This window comes from Carcharhinus amblyrhynchos, unplaced genomic scaffold (genome assembly GCF_965287045.1).
Source record: "Carcharhinus amblyrhynchos unplaced genomic scaffold, sCarAmb.v2.hapA scaffold_39, whole genome shotgun sequence".
Taxonomy (NCBI): Eukaryota; Metazoa; Chordata; class Chondrichthyes; order Carcharhiniformes; family Carcharhinidae; genus Carcharhinus; species Carcharhinus amblyrhynchos.
Genome location: NW_027649780.1, coordinates 1,099,659 through 1,118,769, shown reverse-complemented (window position 1 = coordinate 1,118,769; position 19,111 = coordinate 1,099,659). Strand labels below are relative to the sequence as shown.

The 19,111-nt window shown below is 43.9% G+C and overlaps 1 protein-coding gene across 1 annotated transcript; it reads left to right on the top strand.

Moving 5' to 3' along the window:
* Positions 1 to 7,908: 7,908 nt before the first annotated feature.
* On the top strand, positions 7,909 to 17,347 carry LOC145335604 (uncharacterized). The gene is given in 3 exon segments (XM_080181407.1): positions 7,909 to 7,955; positions 8,941 to 10,132; positions 16,027 to 17,347. Coding segments are annotated over 2 exon segments (2,130 nt in total). The 5' UTR covers positions 7,909 to 7,955; positions 8,941 to 9,290; the 3' UTR covers positions 17,315 to 17,347.
* The last annotated feature ends 1,764 nt before the right edge of the window (positions 17,348 to 19,111 follow it).

The window sequence follows — 19,111 nt, the reverse complement described above, 5'->3', positions numbered from 1 at the left end:
ATGGATAATATTGGAATAGTTTAGGTTAGAGGGTCCATTAGAGGGTTAGATTGGTTCCACTGGTTGGCGCAACATCGAGGGCTGAAGGGCCTGTACTGCGCTGTAATGTTCTATGTTCTTCTGAGAAAGTAGAAACATTTGTGGGCATGGAGGGGTGGGGACCAAGACAAGTTGCTGGTGACCTGGACACCAAAAAAATTAAACTCTTGACCATTTCTACTTCATTGATGTAGACAATGTAATCTTTGTCTGCCCAGTGTGAAGGATGAGAAAGTAAATAAGGAAATCTTCTCCCGAAACTGCCCTGGGCCTGCTTAAATGTGCAGATCCAGGGTGGATGGTACACATGTGGGCGTTGGATATACTGGCTGTTATCCTCTTGTTGGGTGCACCTGGAGTGGGAGCTTGCAGTGTTCACTGTATTCTCAATATTTTCCTCACCCAGTGGGTATCTCAGGTACAGAGTGTCTCGGAGATACTAAGACAACAGTCTGGTCTGGTTGTCTTGTTGGCACCTAATTGCTGAATTTTGCTCATTTTAATTTGCTTGGGACAACTTGTGAGGAACTCCCTCCCTAACAGCACTGTGGGTGTACCTACACCATATGGACTGCAACATTTCAAAAAGACAGCTCACCATCACCTTCTGAAGGGCAGTTAGGAATGGGTAGTAAACGCTGGCCCAGCCAGCGATGTCCAAACTCCAAAAATGAATTCAACAAAATGCTTGGAGAAATGAGGAGAAAAATAATGTACAACAGAAATTAGAAAATGTCTATTTGAATCTCTATCCTGTAGGGACTTTTGTAAACTCCTTTTACAGAGAATTTGAAGAAGATCTGGCATAGTCACTCGATTAATCAGGTGTCTGAATTTCATCAGCCTTTGAATGTGGAAGGATAAATGTTTGTCTGTTCTGTCCATGGGGAAAAATTTCAAGCACAGTGTGACTGGAAAAGCACTGAGACACACTCACCCAAGTGAGAGTATTCCAGTGAATTGACTGGAAAGAGATTTAACCAGTTACACAGCATGAAAAGAAAAACACGCCATTCACAGCAGGGAGAAATTATACACATGTTCTGTGTGTGGAGAAGGCTTCAAACAATTATTCAACCTGGAGACACACAAGGACATTGACAATGTGGAGAAACCGTGGAAACGTGAGGACTGTGGGAAGGTCCCCATCTGAACTGGGAAGTCATCACCGCCATCACAGTGGGAAGAGGCCGTTCACATACTCCCGGTGTGGAACGGGATTCACTTTACTAACCCACCTCACACCACACCAACGTGTTCACTCAGACATGAGACCATTTAAATGTTCTGGCTGTGCCAGGAGCTTTAGAAGCAAAAGGAATCTGCTGACACACCAGCAAGTTCACACGATGGAGAAAGTGTTCATCTGCTCCCAGTGTGGGAAGGGCTTTACTCAGTTATCCAACCTGCTGGGACACAAGCATGTTCACTCTGGGGAGAGACCATTCACCTGTTCTGAATGTAGGAAGGTATTCACTCAGATAAGTAACCTCACCACATCAACTTATTCTGAAGAAAGACCTTTTAAATGTTTTGAATGTGACAGGTACTTTAAAAGCAACAGGTTCTCCTGATACACCACCGAGTTCACACTGGGGAGAAACCATTCACCTGCTCGAGTATGGGAAGGGATTCACTCAACTAACCCAGTTCAATTCACATAAACATGTTCACCCGGACAACAAACCTTTTAAATGTCCTGTGAGAAAAGCTATAAATGCAGAACAGATTTGCTGACACACCAGTCAGTTCACACTGGGGGCAGACCTTTCGCCAGGCCCCCTGTGTGGGAAAGGATTCATTCACCCATCTCTCTGCCTGAAACACCAGCGAGTTCACACTTTAGAGACTGTTCATCTGCTCCGTGTGGGAAGGGATTCATTTGGTCATCCACCCTGCAGGCACACCAGCGAGTACACAGTGACTGCAGGAATTTGATCCTGCTATTTGTTGCTGCTGCTAATCACATCTAGAACTGAACCATGTTCACTTCTAACAATTGGAGTGGACGTTAATATTTTTGATAAAGTTTAAATGCATCAGCTTTGTGTCAATCACACAGTGTACAATTGTTTGATTTCTATCAGAGGAGACTGATTTATGTCCTGTTAATGTTAATGTACTCCCCCCATATGGAGTAATCTCCTTGAACACGGTTTACCAGCAGATATACTCTGCACCAAGGAATGGGAAGCACAGGAAATTTCAATTACTGGTGTCAGTAAACAAAGCTCTTACAAGAAGGTTATCTGGGATTTGTTTCTGGGATAGAACATAGAACACTACAGCACAAACAGGCCCTTCGGCCCACAAGTTGCGCCGATCACATCTATACCTACAAAGCCATAGAATTCTCTGTAACTTCCAATCCCATTAGATCCCATATACTCATCCAGAAGTCTTTTAAAAGACCCCAGCGAGTTCGCCTCTACCACCACCGACGGCAGCCGATTCCACTCATTCACCACCCTCTGACTGAAAAACTTACCCCTAACATCTCCTCTGTACTTGCTTCCCAGCACCTTAAACCTGTGTCCTCTCGTAGCGACCATTTCAGTCCTGGGAAGTAGCCTCCGAGAATCCACCCTATCTGTACCTCTCAACATTTTATAAACCTCTATCAGGTCGCCTCTCAACCTTCATCTCTCCAGGGAGAAGAGACCTAGCTCCCTCAACCTATCTTCATAAGGCATGCCTCCCAATCCAGGCAACATCCTTGTAAATCTCCTCTGCACCCTCTCAATAGCTTCCACATCCTTCCTGTAGTGAGGTGACCAGAACACTCTGGTCACACTCTGTCCCAAAGTTCAGACTTGGGCCTTGAGCTGGGCTATCGGACCACACACATGGATCAACATTCCCCGATGTCTCTCATTCCTAATTTTAATCACTCCATCATTGGTGGCCATGCCTTCAGCTGCCTGGAGTCTAAACTCTGGAATTTCCTCCCTAAACTTTCCAGTTAATTTTCCTCCTTTAAGGCTCTCCTTCCAAACCAGCCTCTTTGACAAGACTTTTTAACCATCTGACCCAATTATGCTCCTATGAAACTCCTTGGGACAGTTTACTACGTGTAAAGCTCGCTATTGATATACATTGCTGTAATTCAATGAGAAATCATTACTTACTGAGTGATTCTGTATCAATGTAACTCTCACACACAGCTTGTGTTACAGTTCTGTAGATTTGATCACGTACTGAGTGAGTGAACCTGTGTAAATGTAACACACACGGCTTGTGTCATAAGTGAGATCTAATTACTTGCTGAATGAGTCTGTGTCGATGTAACTCAGACAGACACAGCTTGTTTGAATAGACCCGGAGAGAAGGGGCTCTGAACTAATCACTGGAGTTTCTGTTCTCCACAATTAGGTAAAGTTGATTCTTTCCCTGCATTCACAATGATGAATAAAGTCACTAAAGATGATTGAGGCCATCCTCATGTGCGCAGAACTTGGCTATGAGTCTCTGCTCAGAGACTCTGCATTGTCGTGTGACTACAGCCTCAACCGGGATCTTGGGTTCATGTCACACTATCTGTAACCCCTTCAACTCGCTTGGGCTTGCAAAATCTCACTAAATGTCCTGGCTGGAGACTATATACATCTCTGTAACCTGAGCTTAACCCTCTCTCCACTCACACTGTCTGTACCTTTAAGACCTGATTACCTATAAAGACTTGCATTCCAACCATTATTTTGTAAAGTGAGTTATAGAGTCATAGAGGTTTACAGCATGGAAACAGACCCTTCGGCCAACTTATCCATGCCACCCTTTTTTTAAAAACCCCTAAGCTAATCCCAATTGCCCGCATTTGGCCCATATCCCTCTACACCCATATTACCCATGTAATTATCTAAATGCTTTTTAAAAGACAAAATTGTACCCGCTTCTACTACTACTACCTCTGGTAGCTTGTTCCAGACACTCACCACCCTCTGTGTGAAAAAATTGCCCCTCTGGACCCTTTTGTATCTCTCCCCTCTCACCTTAAACCTAAGCCCTCTAGTTTTAGACTCCCCTACTTTGGGAAAAGATATTGACTATCTAGTTGATCTATGCCCCTCATTATTTTATAGACCTCTATAAGATCACCCCTCAGCCTCCTATGCTCCAGAGAAAGAAGTCCCAGTCTATCCAGTCTCTCCTTATAACTCAATCCATCAAGTCCCAGTAGCATTCCAGTAAATCATTTCTGCACTCTTTCTAGTTTAATAATATCCTTTCTCTAACAGGGTGACCAGAATTGCGCACAGTATTACCAATGTCTTGTACAACTTCAACAAGACATTCCAACTCCTGAATTCAATGTGCTGACCGATGAAACCAAGCATGCCGAATGTCTTCTTCACCACTCAGTCCACCTGTGACTGCACTTTCAAGGGGCAATGAACATGTACCCCTAGATCTCTTTGTTCTGTAACTTTTTCCAATGCCCTACCATTAACTGAGTAAGTCCTGCCCTGGTTCAATCTACCAAAATGCATCACCTCACATTTGTCTAAATTAAACTCCATCTGCCATTTGTCAGTCCGTTGCAATTAGAGATAACTTTCTTCACTGGCCACTATGTTACCAACCTTAGTGTCATCTGCAAACTTACTAACCATTCCTCCTATATTTGCATCCAAATAATTTATATAAATGACAAATAACAGTGGACCCAGCACTGACTCTTCCCGCTCAGAAAGGACAGTAGGACTAGGGGGCACAGCCTCAAGATAAAGGGGGGGCGGTTTAGAACGGAGTTGAGGAGGAACTTCTTCACTCAAAGGGTGGTGAATCTCTGGAATTCTCTGCCCGTTGAAGTGGTGGAGGCTGCCTCGCTAAATATTTTTAAGATGCGGGTTGATGGGTTTTTGATGAGCGAGGGGATTAAGGGTTATGGGGAGAGGGCGGGAATGTGGAACTGAGCCACGACAGATCAGCCATGATCTTATTGAATGGTGGGGCACGGTCAAAGGGCTAGATGGCCTACTCCTGCTCCTATTTCTTATGTTCTTATGATCCCTGAGGCACACAGCTGGTCACAGACTCCAATTTGAAAAACAACCCTCTGGTGTAGCAAGAATAATCCAGGTAATTACAGGCCAGTGAGCCTTATGTCAGTAGTGGGGAAATTTTTGGAGAGGATTCTTCGAGACAATGTAAGTGGACATATTAGTGAGAATCGACATGGTTTTGTGAAAGGGAGGTCCTGTCTCACTAATTTGATTGAGTTTTTTGAGGAAGTGACCAAGATGATTGTTGAGGATAGGGCAGTGGATGTGGTCTACGTGGACTTTTGTAAGGCCTTTGACAAGATCCCTCATTGGCAGACTGGTGCAGAAGGTGAAGTCGCATGGGATCAGAGGTGAGTTGGCAAGGTGGATACAGGACTGGCTCAGTCATAGAAGACAGAGGGTAGCAGTGGAGGGGTGTGACAAATAGCAATCCTCAGGGATCAATACCTTTGCTGTTTGTAATATATATAAATGATTTTGAGAAAAATACAACTGGTTTGTTTAGTAAGTTTGTGGATGACACAAAGGTTAGTGGATTTGTGGATTGCGATGAAGACCATCAGAGGATACAGCAGGATATAGATTGGTTGGAGACTTGGATGAAGAGATGGCAGGTGGAGTTTAATCCGGACAAATGTGAGGTAATGCATTCTGGAAGTCCAATACAGATAGGAAATATACAGCAAATGGCAGAACCCTTAAGAGTATTGATAGGCAGAGGGATCTGGGTGTACATGTACACAGCTCATTGAAAGTGTCAACACAGATGGAGGAGGTGGTCAAGAAAGCATACTGCATGCTTGCCTTCATCGGCCGGGACATTGAGTTAAAAAATTGGGAAGTCATGTTGTAGCTTTATAGAACCTTAGTTAGGCAGCACTTGGAATATAGTGTTCAATTCTGATTACCACACTTAACCAGAGGATGTGGAGGTTTTGGAGAGGGTACAGAGAGGATTTACCAAGATGTTGCCTGGTATGGAGGGCATTAGCTATGAGGAGCAGTTGGAGAAACTTGGTTTGTTCTCACTGGAATGATGGAGGTTGAGGGGCGACCTGATCGAAGTCTGCAAGATTATGACAGGCATGGATGAGGCAATTACTCAGGGGCATAGGTTTACGGTGCGAGGAGCAAGGTTTAAAGTAGATGTATAAAGCAAGTTTTTTACTCAGAGGATGATGGATGTGTGGAACTCGCTGCCAAGGGAGGTAGTGGAAGCAGATACGATAGTGACTTTTAAGGGCATCTTGTTAAATACATGAATCACCTGGAGCAGATGTTTCATGGACAAGTTGGGCCAAAGGGCTTGTTTCCAGGCTGTAAATCTCTATGACTAGAATTGGAATAGAGGGATATGGTCCCTGGAAGGGTAGAGGGTTTTAGTTCAGTCGGTTAGCATGTTCAGTGCAGGTTTGGAGGGCCGAAGGGCCTGTTTCTGTGCTGTAATTTTCTTTGTTCTATGTTCTTTGTTCACAGTGCCAGCATGCTACCCATCATTTTGACAGGAGGAACCAGCAGTAACAATGCAAATATAAATTGCTGTGTGCAACTGACTGGCTTGTGCCACCAGTTTAGTTGCTCCTTTAGTAAATCAGATTTGCTTCCCCTCTGATCATTGCCGTGTTTCTGTAGTGTGGTGCTTATCACAACCACTTCACACGTGGAAGTTCCCTGGTTTGAAAACGGACATAAACATTTCCCAAAGTTTTTAACTTTCAGACTTATTTGTCACTAAACATTAACAGAGCTGCTGAGTATTACCTGCATTTTCAAGTCAGAGCCTGTGAAGGGAGGAACAAGGTAAATCTTCCAGCTGGATGAACTTGTTTGGAAAAGTCAGAGATGTAACATCAACAATAAGCTCAAACAAAAGTCATATGGTTCAAACATAGATCACTCAAGGATCTGATACATCACCAATTCTGCCGCTTTCAAGCCACATCTTTGTACTTATTGTTCTCCATCTTAGACACTTCCACAGTCATCAAATATCACCAACCAGAAAATTCAGCCTGTTCTTCGCTCCACGGATTATGATACGTTTACTATGAAATTTGGTACCTTGTTAGCTTCATAGCTCAGCGGTTAGCATCTAGTCTTGTAAACCATTGGTCGCGAGTTGAATTCTTGCTGGAGCCCGAGGCAAACATTTAGTTGATGGTAGCATGTTGAATGGTAAACTAAGCTATGGAGAGGAGACAGATTAGAATGTGCAAGAAGATTTCATTGTGGAAGGAGAGAATGCCTTTGTGTGGAAAGTAGAAAGACTTTGTGAGAAAGGTGAGAACGTTATGCGTTGGTGTTCAAAGTGATGAATGGGCATTTCAGTCTTTATTACCAGGAGATTGAAGTGTAAGAATAACAAATTTTCCTATATCTGTTCTGTTCCTCTGCAACTTATAAACTTTCGCCATTTAGTCTATATTGTACTTTTTATAGAAATGAAATGCATCACCTATTTTTTGTGTTAAATTTTATCTGTCGTCTCAATGTCTAAATTCTTCCAGTTTAGATATTTTTTAAACACAAAATTCGCAATGAGGATTGAAGTGAGGGCTTTCTCTTGTGAAGTTGATAATGTGTGTCCTGGGGAAATGAGTGTGAATCCCCCAGCCCTGGACACAGGGGAACTGACCATCCATCTCTAGCTCTGATTCCCAAACAGAGAATGCTGCCAATCATCAGCAAGTCAGTCTGAGTCTGTGGCCCCGCCCATCATCTGAAACCGTCACAATGCCCGGCTGATTGATGGCAGTTCCGGGCCAATAGGAAGAGAGGGCGGGACTGGAGGACCAAGTGGGAGCGGCTGGTCCTCCAGCCAATCGGAGTGAACGAGGGGGCGGGCTGGGAGTAGAGCATGCGCAGTGAGAATAATGGCGACGGAGAAAATCATTATTGTCGGATGCGGAATAAGTAAGTGGGGAAAAACGCTAGGCTGAAGGGGCGGCGGATCCGGAGGGCGGACGGACAGGCTTCATAAACTGTTGTGTAAACCACAAAGCGGGAAAAAGTATTTCCCTGTTGTCAGGATCCCATTTCCATTGAGCGCGGCCTCAGATTTCAGACCGGAGTTGAGCGCCGCCATCTTTAATGATGGCAATGTGCTGAAGAGCGCATGCGTGGCCGCCATCTTTGTACTGGGCAATATGGATTTATATCAGTTTAAAGTTTATTTATTAATGTGACAAATAGGCTTACATTAACACTGCAATGAAGTTGCTGTGAAAATCCATTCTGGTGTCTGTTCAGGTACACAGAGGGGGAATGCAGCATAGCCCAGGCACCTAACTAACCTGTCTTTTGGACTATGGGAGGAAACCAGAGCACCCGGAGAAAACCCACGCAGACACGGGGAGAATGTGCAAACTCCACACAGACAGGAACCCAAGCCGGGAATTGAACCAGGTCCCCAGCACTGTGAGGCAGCAGTGCTAGCCACCATGCCGCCCTATAAAGAACTTCTCATCCAGTGTTGAATGGGGGACTCCAATTTGAACTGAGGATCTCTTAATCTGCAAAATAAAACCTCTACCACTAAGCTATACCCCTCAAACTTGATTGAGGTGTACAAAATTAGAAGACATTGAGATAGGTGAAGGGGGTATGGATTCAAAACAAGTAGCAGAAGGTTAGAGGGGACATGAAGAAGAACTTTATTCTGGAATTTGCTGCCCAGTTTGCTGGTGGAGGCAGAGACCCTAAATTCCTTCAAAAAGTACCCGGATCTTTGGTGCTGTAACCTGCAGGGCTATGGTCAGAAAAGTGTGATTGGAAAGGGGAGGGGTGTCCTCAGGCTGTTTTGGACAAGATGAGCCTATTAACTTATTCCTTTTCTATATTTCTAATTGTTCTGAATTTTTATCCTGGGATTGATGACTTTTGTAAACTCCTTTTACAGAGAATGAGATGGAAAGGAAACACAAACCAAGCATCAAAGCGAGATCTGACAATTATTCAATTAATCAGAGCCTGAATATCATCAACCTTTAAATGTGGAAGGAGGAATGTTTGTCTGCTCTGTGTGAGAAAAGATTTCAAACATCAGCGTGACGGGAAAAGCATCGAGAGAGACGCACACACACACACATATCCAACAGCGTTCCAGAAAACCTACTGTGGAAAAAGTTTTAACCAGTTACACAGCCTGAAAAAATATCATTCAGCGTTCACAGCAGGGAGAAACTGTATATGTGTTCTGTGTGTTGATGAGGGTTCAACTGATGATCCAAACAGGAGGGATATAAAGACATGGAGAAACCGTGGAAATGTAAGGAATGTGACAAAGAATTCAATTGTTCTTCTATGTTGGAAATTGATCAGCACATGCACAATGGGGAGAGACCCACTTGCCCCGATTGTGGGAAGGTATTCATTATCTCATCCCATCTGCTGAGCCACCAGCGGCTTCACGCTGGGGAGAGGCCCTTCAATTGCCCTGATTGTGCAAAGAGATTCACTCAGGGATTCAACCTGCTGACACACCAGCAAGTTCACATTAGGGAGATGCCCTTTACCTGTTCTGTATGTGGGAAGGGATTCACTAAGTCATCCAACCTGTTGACACACCAGCGAGTTCACACTGGAGAGAGGCCATTCATCTGCTCTGTGTGTGGGAAAGGATTCACTAAGTCATCCAACCTGCTGACACACAAGCGACTTCACACTGGGGAGAAACCGTTCACCTGCTCCAAGTGTGGGAAGGGATTCACTCAGTCATCCAACCTGCTGACACACCAGCGGGTTCACACTGGAGAGAGGTCATTCATCTGCTCTGAATGTGGAAAGGGATTCACTCAGTCATCTGACCTGCTGAGACACCAGCGATTTCACACAGGAGACAGGCCGTTCATCTGCTCCGAGTGTGGGAAGGGATTCACTCAGTCATCTGACCTTCTGAAACACCAGCGAATTCACACGGGGGAGAGGCCGTTCATCTGCCCTCAGTGTGGGAAGGGATTCAGTTGGTCAGCTAACCTGCTGACTCACCTGCGAGTTCACACTGGGGAGAGACCGTTCACCTGCTCTGTGTGTGCGAAGGGATTTACTCAGTCATCGCACCTGCTGAAACACCAACGAGTTCACAAATGATTGTAAGGATTGGATTCTACTGTTATTGCTGCTGTTGATGACATCCAACAATGAACCATGTTCATTCTGATAGTTAAGGTTTGTTTCTGTTGATGTTAATAATCTCTCTAACTAGGCTGGAGTTTAATATTCTGGATCTATAGCTGATTGTGTTCTCGGGGCTGCAGTCTCTCTTTAAGAACTGCTGTCTCTTTCCCCATAATTCAGGAACTCTTATCAGAAATCAGTTTACAACAAGATTTTGAACTTTAACTTCAATCTGAAATTGATCTGTGATATGAACTCTACAATTCAGTGTCTGAGAGATTCCATTGATTAACATCTCCAGTTAGAAAATGCAGATTAATCCTTACTGACAGTTCTTACTGACTTGTAAGTACACATAACTCCATTATCCACCAGAAAGAAAGGGAATGGGAATTGGTAGAAAATCGAGAGTTCCAAAATGTTACCCCTCCCGTCTGGTACAGAATTCCCCTCAGCATGGGAGTGGAGACAACTTCAATCCCAGTAACGGTCTACAAGAAATCACTGACTTAGACAATCTTATAAAATTTTCAGAAATTTATGGAATATTATAGAAATAGTTCATTCTCTGTGTTATGAACAAAGCTTCCAAAGCAGCTTGCTGGTTAACAAACACAGGATAGGCCTGTTATCTCTGTTAAGGACATGTCTCGAGCACAGTCCCTGAAACAAGACAAACTTGATAGGATGAGGAGATCCCCTGTCCCAGATGCAAACAAACTGTCTGAGTAAATTTTAAACAGGATCTCCCAGTAAGTGATGAGACACACAATGACTTCATGGACATCTGACAGATAGGAGGGGTTATCTGAATATCTGTCCGTTGCGAATGGAGAAATGAGTAAGTGATTGACATAAATCTTCCAAAGTAGCATTTACAAACAGGCTTTTGAACAGGAAAAAAGTACAGATAAGAGAAAACTTCTTAAATTGGTTCATGCTGACTTCAACTTCACACTTTGTCCATCTCACCACAAGTGCCTCCAGTCCAGGAGATCAGTATCTCCCTGATCTGGGACCCGGATGTGGAGATGCCGCGTTAGACTGGGGTAACACAGTAAAAAGCCTTACAACACCAGGTTAAAGTCCAGCCAGTTTATTTGAGAGTGAACGGCAGAAGCTTTCGGAAACACTGTTCCTTCCTGACGAAGGAACAGTGTTTCCAAAAGCTTGTGGGTTGACTATCAAATAAACTGGTTGGACTTTAACCTGGTGTTGTGAGACTTTTTACTGGGACCAGGAAACCATTCCAAGGAGATCAGCATCACCCTGATCCAGGACCAATAACTCATTCTCACCTGTTATGTGTGTTTTATCTGCCTGTTTAGTTTTATGTATCATTTCTAAACTGTTGCTTCTTAATAAAATGTTTGAAAATCACTAATGAATTCAACCCCCTTTTTGAATAATCTGAGTGTCCCAGGCTAAAATCTTACACTAGTCCATGAGAGTAACTGAAGATGTAAGAACTGCAATAATCTAGAGTAATGATGAGGTATTCAATGTGGATCAGTGATTACATTCTCATTTCTAAGTCAGGAGGTTGTGGATTCAAATCCACATCCAGAAACATCAACATTAAATCCAGGCTGATATTCCGATGCCCAGAGGGAGGCCCAAACCGAGAGGTTGGCTTAGAATGGGCGGAGCTTCAGGGTCCCAGTGACCAAGGGAGAAAATAATTGGCTTACTGATTTTACTCTCACTGTGTAGACAGCAGCTGGAGAACTAAAATGGAGAAAGAGAGCAAACTGAGAGCGGAGGAAAGAAATCATACTAGAAGTTGCAATTGGTTTGGAATTCAGCACAAGAAGAAGGGAGTGTGGGACAGGAACTTACAGCTCAGCAAGAACAAGAGTGGAAAGAAAATTGTCATAGCAATTATAATTGTTTGCCTGTATTTGTATCTTGTTCACACCATTGAGAAACCATTCAAGTCTGAGTTCAAGACATCATCTGATGTCATTGTACACCAGCGAGTTCACACTGGGTACAGATTGTGTATCTGCTCAGATTGTGGGAAGGGATTCACTCAGTCAACCGCCCTGCTGAGAAACCAACGAGTTCACATCTAACTACAGGTATTCAGTTTTGCTGTTATTCACATTTAGGTTGGATCCATGTTCCTTGGGGTCAGTTTCTGCTGATGTTCATCAACTCCAGCCCAGTTATAGGTGTTAATATTCTGAATAAAAATCTAATAAATCAGCTTTAAATCACTACCATGTGTGTCAAGTCTTTTTCATATCTCTGAACCATGTTTGTTCATTTTGAAGGGTTCTCCATCTGTCTTCTTCACCCTGACCTCCAACAAGTGTGTGGAGCACATGGAGCTTCTTTGTCACTGAAATTGAGACAACCTGATGAGCCTCCTCTCCTGTTTGGTGGTACAGTGGTTAACACTGCTGCCTCACAGCACCAGGGACCTGGTTTCGATTCCTGACTTGGGTCACTATCTATGTGGAGTTTGCACATTCTCCCCGTGACGGCGTGGGTTTCCTCTGGGTGCTCTGGTTTCCTTCCTCAGTCCAAAGATGTGCAGGTTAGGTGAATTCACCATGCTAAATTCTCCCTCAGTTTACCCGAACACATTCCAGAAAGTGACGACTAGGGGATTTTCACAGTCTTGATTACAGTGTTAATATTAACCTATTTGTGACTAATAAATAAACTTTACTGTTTTTATCCCTTCCACTAGCCCCTGGAAAAACTGTCTCTAGTATCATCCCCTGAGCTGCGAACCTACATCTTTATTTTCCTTCTTCATTCATGCCCTCTCTCTTGGGTCTCCATGAGACCCATCTCCTGCTCCATTGACTTTTTCCCCAGTATAAACTAATCTACCCAACATCACCTTGTTCACTGACATTTTTAATGGTTCTCTCTCTCTTTCAAATCCTTCATTGATGATCTGTAAACATTGTCCCCTTCTCAGAAAAAACCTTGACTCAATATCCCTGCTCCGGACCCCCCCATCCCTTCGATGTCCAATTGCCAACTACCTTCTCCTCTCCCATGTCCTGCTCATCTCCCACCTTTCCTGGAAGTGTGTACTATCTATAAGATGCACTGCTGCCACAATTCACCAAACATCCTTAGACAGCACCCTCCAAATTCATTACCATTTTTATCTAGAAGGACAAGGGCAACAGATAAATGGGAACACCACTACCTACAAGTTCCCCTCCAAGCTACCCATCATCCTGATTTAGAAATATAACTGTTCCTTTGCAGTTGCTGGGTCAAAATCCTGGAATTCCCTCCCTAATTATAACTATAAGGTTCATGATGGGAGATAAAGGAGGGATGTCTGAGGTAGATTCTTGTGAGTATATTATCAAATAAATAGGTTGGACTAAAACCTGGTGTTGTCAGACTTTTTACTGTGTTTACGCCAGTCCAACGCCGGCATACCCACATCATGAGTAGATTCTTCACTCAGAGTGTGGTTGTGGTGTGGAATGGACTGCCTGCTGTGATAGTGGAGTTGGACACTTTAGGAACTTTCAAGCAGTTATTGGATAGACACTTGGAGCACTCCAGATTGATAGGGAGTGGGATAGCTTGATCTTGGGTTTGGACATAGCTCGGCACAACATCGAGAGCCGAAGGGCCTGTACTGTGCTGTACAGTTCTACGTTTTGTATGTTCCAATGACATTGTGGGTCAACCCACAGAACATGGACTGCAGCGATTCAAGAAGGCAGCTCGCCACCACCTTCTCAAGGGCAGGGACGCCCATATCCCATGAATGAATAAAAAAGTCCATGTTTGAATCCTGCAATAAGATTTCTGTCTCTGTCACAGAATTGAAGCAGCTCTTCTCAAAGTTACAAATACAATACATTAAAGTTACAAATACAATACAATGTGAATGTGACTCAGGTAAACTCTCCCTCTTTGTCCATCTCACTCTGTCTGCGCTCTCTGAGACACACTGACACCTCAGAATGCCCGGCTGATTGACAGCAGTTCCGGACCAATAGGAAGAGAGGGGGTGGAGCTGGAGAACAGAACGGGAGGGATCGTTCCTCCAACCACTCGGAGTGAATGAGGGGCGGGGCTGGTGTTGGAGCATGCGCAGTGTGAGTAATGGCGATGGGGTGATGCTGAGAATTGGGTAAGTGGATTAAAATATTGGAAAGAAGAAACGTTACGATTGGTGGGTGGACGGAGAGGTTCGTAACTGTTTGGAGTAAATCGCACACTCCCAAAAACAAATTTCACGCTCACGCATTTGCACAGAGCAGCTTTGCTGATTTTCCCTGTGGGAGGCCCGGGTTTCCAGCGGACAATGTGAAGCAAAGTGCCTACGCCATGTTTATGCGGGGCAATGTGAAATAGGGCGCATGCTCAGTCTCCATATTTATCGGTGGCAATGTTCTTGAATCTTTGCATTGACAGAATGGGAACAACTTGTCCATCAAACTGCTTCACAACCTGAGTGACAATGTCTTATTGATGAGGCAGGACAGTAATCTATGTCCAAGTGGTGACTATAATTTGTACTCATATTGTGCCTTGAACATAATAAACATTTCCAAGTCATTTCATGAATACAAAGTAATATTTGACACTGAGCCACATAAGGAGATATTCGGACAGGTGATCAAAAGCTTGGTCAGGCCAGAGGGAAGTATTAAGGAAGATCTTAAAGGAGGAAAGTGAGGTGGAGAGATTTGAGGAAATTTTGAAGAACCTGTGGTCCAGAATTACACAAATAGATGGTTGACAATTTGGGAGTCACAATTAAAACCAAGATGAGTTGAGTATCGTAAAGCATTCTCGGCCAGCGACCCACATTCACCCTTCCTGTATGCTTGAGGCCATCCAAAACTCTGCTGCCCATGTGCTTACTCACTCCAATTCTTGTTCACTCATCATACCTGTGATTGCATTCCTCTCCTTTCCCAGGGCCGAAGAATGGAGTTTGTTGCGGGGACTGAAGATAATGACTTTAGTCTGAGATATTCAAGTGGAGGAAATTTCTATTCATCCAGCACTGGATGTAAGAAACATGTGTGACTTTGGGCAGCACAGTGGCAAGCACTGCTGCCTCACAGCATGAGGGACCTGGTTCGATTCCCGGCTTGGGTGACTGTCTATGTGGAATTTGCACATTCTCCCTGTGTCTGTGATTTTGCTCTGGCAGCTCCGGTTTCCTCCCACAGTCCAAAAACGTGAGGGTTAGGTTGATTGGCTATGCTAAGTTGTTCCTTAGGGTTAGGGGGACATCAGGGGGATTAGTAGGGTAAATACGAGGGATTACAGGGATAGGGCATGGGTCGGATTATTACTGGTGCAGGCTGAATGGCTTCCTTCTGCACTGTACAGATTCTGTGATGATTCTATGACTGGGAGGGTATCTGGAGGTAACTGTGTTCACCTATACCTGACACCCTGATTTTTTTAGCGGGTGAATGCCAGGGTTTTGGGAGAATGTGACAAAGAATTCATTGATTTATAGATATATGGGATCTTCCTCTTTTTACCTCTGTAATGCCTACCTCTCATTATCAATGTATATCTCTCTCTCTCTCCTGTGACAGAGATCAACATGTGGTGTAGGCCCAGATGATTGCTTGCCTTTTGCAATGCAGCAGCTTTCATGTTCACTTTTCCCTTGTGCAGGCTCCACAAATTACCAGATTCATTCAGCTCAATTTCACCAACTGCCTTTGTGTTTACATAGATTCTTTCTCTCACTCCCTTTTATTTTCTGTTTTGAATTAATTTCATAGGGCAGTAGCAGGGGAGGAGTTGCAGTTGGAAACTGAAACCGAACATCACAATTGACAGAGTCACTCGATTCATTAACATCTAAATGTCACTGGATTATGAACATGGAAGGAAAAAGCCCCATTCACAGCAGTGAGAAACCATACACATGTTGCATGTGTGGACGAGGCTTCAGCCGATCATCTGACCTGGCAGGACATAACTGCAGTGACACTGGGGTAAAACCATGGAGATGTGGGGACTGTGGGAAGAGATTCAATTACCCATCCGACCTGGAAAAGCATCAACGTAGTCATTCTGGGGAGAGGCCGTTCACCTGCTCCGAGTGTGGAAAGGGATTCACTCAGTTATCCCACCTTGTGAGACACCAGCGAGTTCATAGTGGTGAGAGACCTTTTAAATGCCCAGACTGCGGGAAGTGCTGTAAAAGTTCTGGGGAACTGACGTCCCATCAACGTGTTCACACTGACGAAAGACCATTTAGATGTTCTCACTGTGGGTCTGGGTTCAGGCAATCATCCCAATTAACTGTGCACCAGCGAATTCACACTGGGGAGAGGCCATTCATCTGCTCCCAGTGTGGGATAGGATTTACTGAATCATCCAATTTACAAAGACACCAGAGAAGTCACACTGGAGACAGACCGTTCACCTGCTCCACGTGTGGGAAGGGATTCACTCGATCATCTAACCTGCTGAAACACCAGAGAGTTCACACTGGGGACAGACCATACACCTGCTCCGAGTGTGGGAAGGGATTCACTCAATCAACTAAGCTGCAGGCACACCAGCGAGTTCACACTGATGAGAGACCTTTTAAATGTTCAGATTGTGGGAAGGGCTGTAAAGGTGCCAGAGAACTAATATCCCATCAACTTGTTCACACTGATGCGAGACCGTACACATGCACCCACTGTGGGACTGGGTTCAAGACATCATCTGCTCTCACTATACACCAGCGCACTCACACTGATGAGAGACCATTCAGATGCTCTCACTGTGGGAGTGGGTTCAGGCAATCAGGTGACCTCACTGTGCATCAGCGCACTCACACTGGGGAAAGACCGTTCACCTGCTCCGAGTGTGGTAAGGGATTCATTCAGTTATCTACTTTGCTGAGACACCGGCAAGTTCACAACAAGGACAGAGTATTCACCTGCTCCGAGTGTGGCAAGGGATTCACTCAATCACGATACCTGTTGAGACATCAGCGGCTTCACACTGATGAGAGACCGTTCACCTGTTCCCAGTGTGGGAAGGGATTCACTCAGTCATCCATCCTGCTGAGACATCAGCAAGTTCACAGTCATGAGAAACCTTTTAACTGTCCAGACTGTGGGAAATGTTATAAAAGTGCTGGGAACATGATAACCCATCAACGTGTTCACAAACTGAAAGAGACAATTTCACAGTGTTAAAGTCACTGGACTATAAATGCTTGTGTTCTGTGGAAAAAGGTTCAGTTAAACACAATTATTAAAATCGCGAATGCAAAACCAATCTCAAGATGTCAGCCATTCAGTCATCATTAATTATTTTAAAAATCCATCCGATTCAGTAACATCCTTGAGGAAGGAAATCTAGCACTATTTCCTGCACTAGCTTTAAGGTTGGCATGGTGGCACAGTGTTTGTCACTGGGTTCAGTTACTCAGCACACCTGTGAGTTCACATTGTGGGATGGGATTCACTTTGTTACACCCACCCATTGAGACATCAGCAAATACACAAATGCGTATCGTATTTGTATTTTCCTGTACTTGTTGAAGGTCTCTCTCCTGTCTCCTCCATCTTCCCCTCCAACAATGTGTGTGAGAAGCTCACAGAACTTCTTTATCACTAAGATTGAGACAATCCTATCAGCTGTCTCTGCTGCTTCCCTCCCTTCCACTAGCGCACCAGGACAAACTGTCTCTAAAGTCCCACCTAAATTCCCAATGGCAGGTTTCCAATGACAAGAGATGGTTTAAATGCTTAAACTGTGACAGGAGTTCTTATTACGATCTCAGTGAGTTTACGTTGGACCAATTGGAATCCAGAGCATGGCAGCCTCTTGCAAGCTGAATCCTGCATACCCTCTATTTCTATCTTTTACTCTAGTTTCCACATTCTGCACTCTCTCCTTTACTCTTCTTTACGAATGGTATGCTTTGCAGAGTGCACAAGAAACAATTTTTCTTAATTCTAATACATGTGACAATAATACATCAAAACCTGGATTGGTAGATCCCAACTTTGTTTGGAGTTGTGGAAGAAAGTTATTGAGTAAATTCACAGGAGTCTACTGTTGAACTTTTAACACAAATAAAACATTTATTAAAAAATGAACAACCTTGTGCCAGCCCAAAAGGTTGGAAAGATCTAATTACAAACATGAAAATATGATTCACACTCGCTATTCCTTTATCCCAACAATATTTTTACAAATTCAGGAAGGTAAAACAACATACAATATCTATCTTATAATCCAATATTCAGAGTAAGAAAGAGATATGTGGAAATTCACAGGTGAACTCGGATCAGACACACTCCAGAATAAAGTGAATGACACATTTCATAAAGCAAATTCCATGGATTTAACACCCCATCCAGATGATGGTCACATTTTGATTCTCCCTCAATCATCTTCATCCTCAAGAGGGTTTCAAATCTCACGTGAAGACATTTCCTTTGATTTCTCTCCAAAAGTTGCTTGCACTCATACAGCTTCCACAATAGCAAGCCTTGCAGAGTTGCAATGTCTCATTTGAAGATTCGTTTCCCACGAATTTCCAAGCCTCACCTTTACAAACAAATTGTCCAATCTTACCCTTGCCAAGTAGAACAACACTGTTCCAAACAGGTCCCTGTGATTGTTACAGCCCACAGCATGGAGTCACCAACCTTTGGCTGCCTTTTTAGATCTTCAAGCTTTTCTTCCTGCTCTCATCTCCTGTTCTACTTCTTGGACACAAAATGCTGCTGAATGATCACGTCAGTGCTTTGCATTGTTCTTGGACAACTTTTCCTTGGACAACTCTATAGGGGGAATTGAGATCTCAAGAACTCAAAGGCCACAAATTGTGCAAGTGCAGCCACTTCTTGGCCAGTTCATGCATGCAGGGCCCAAGAACTGGAATTCCCAACCACCAAAGATATATATCTGAGTGTCATCACGTGATACTGAGGAGCTAAGATCCCAAGTGGGTGACTGTTTTTAATCATAGAATCCCAACA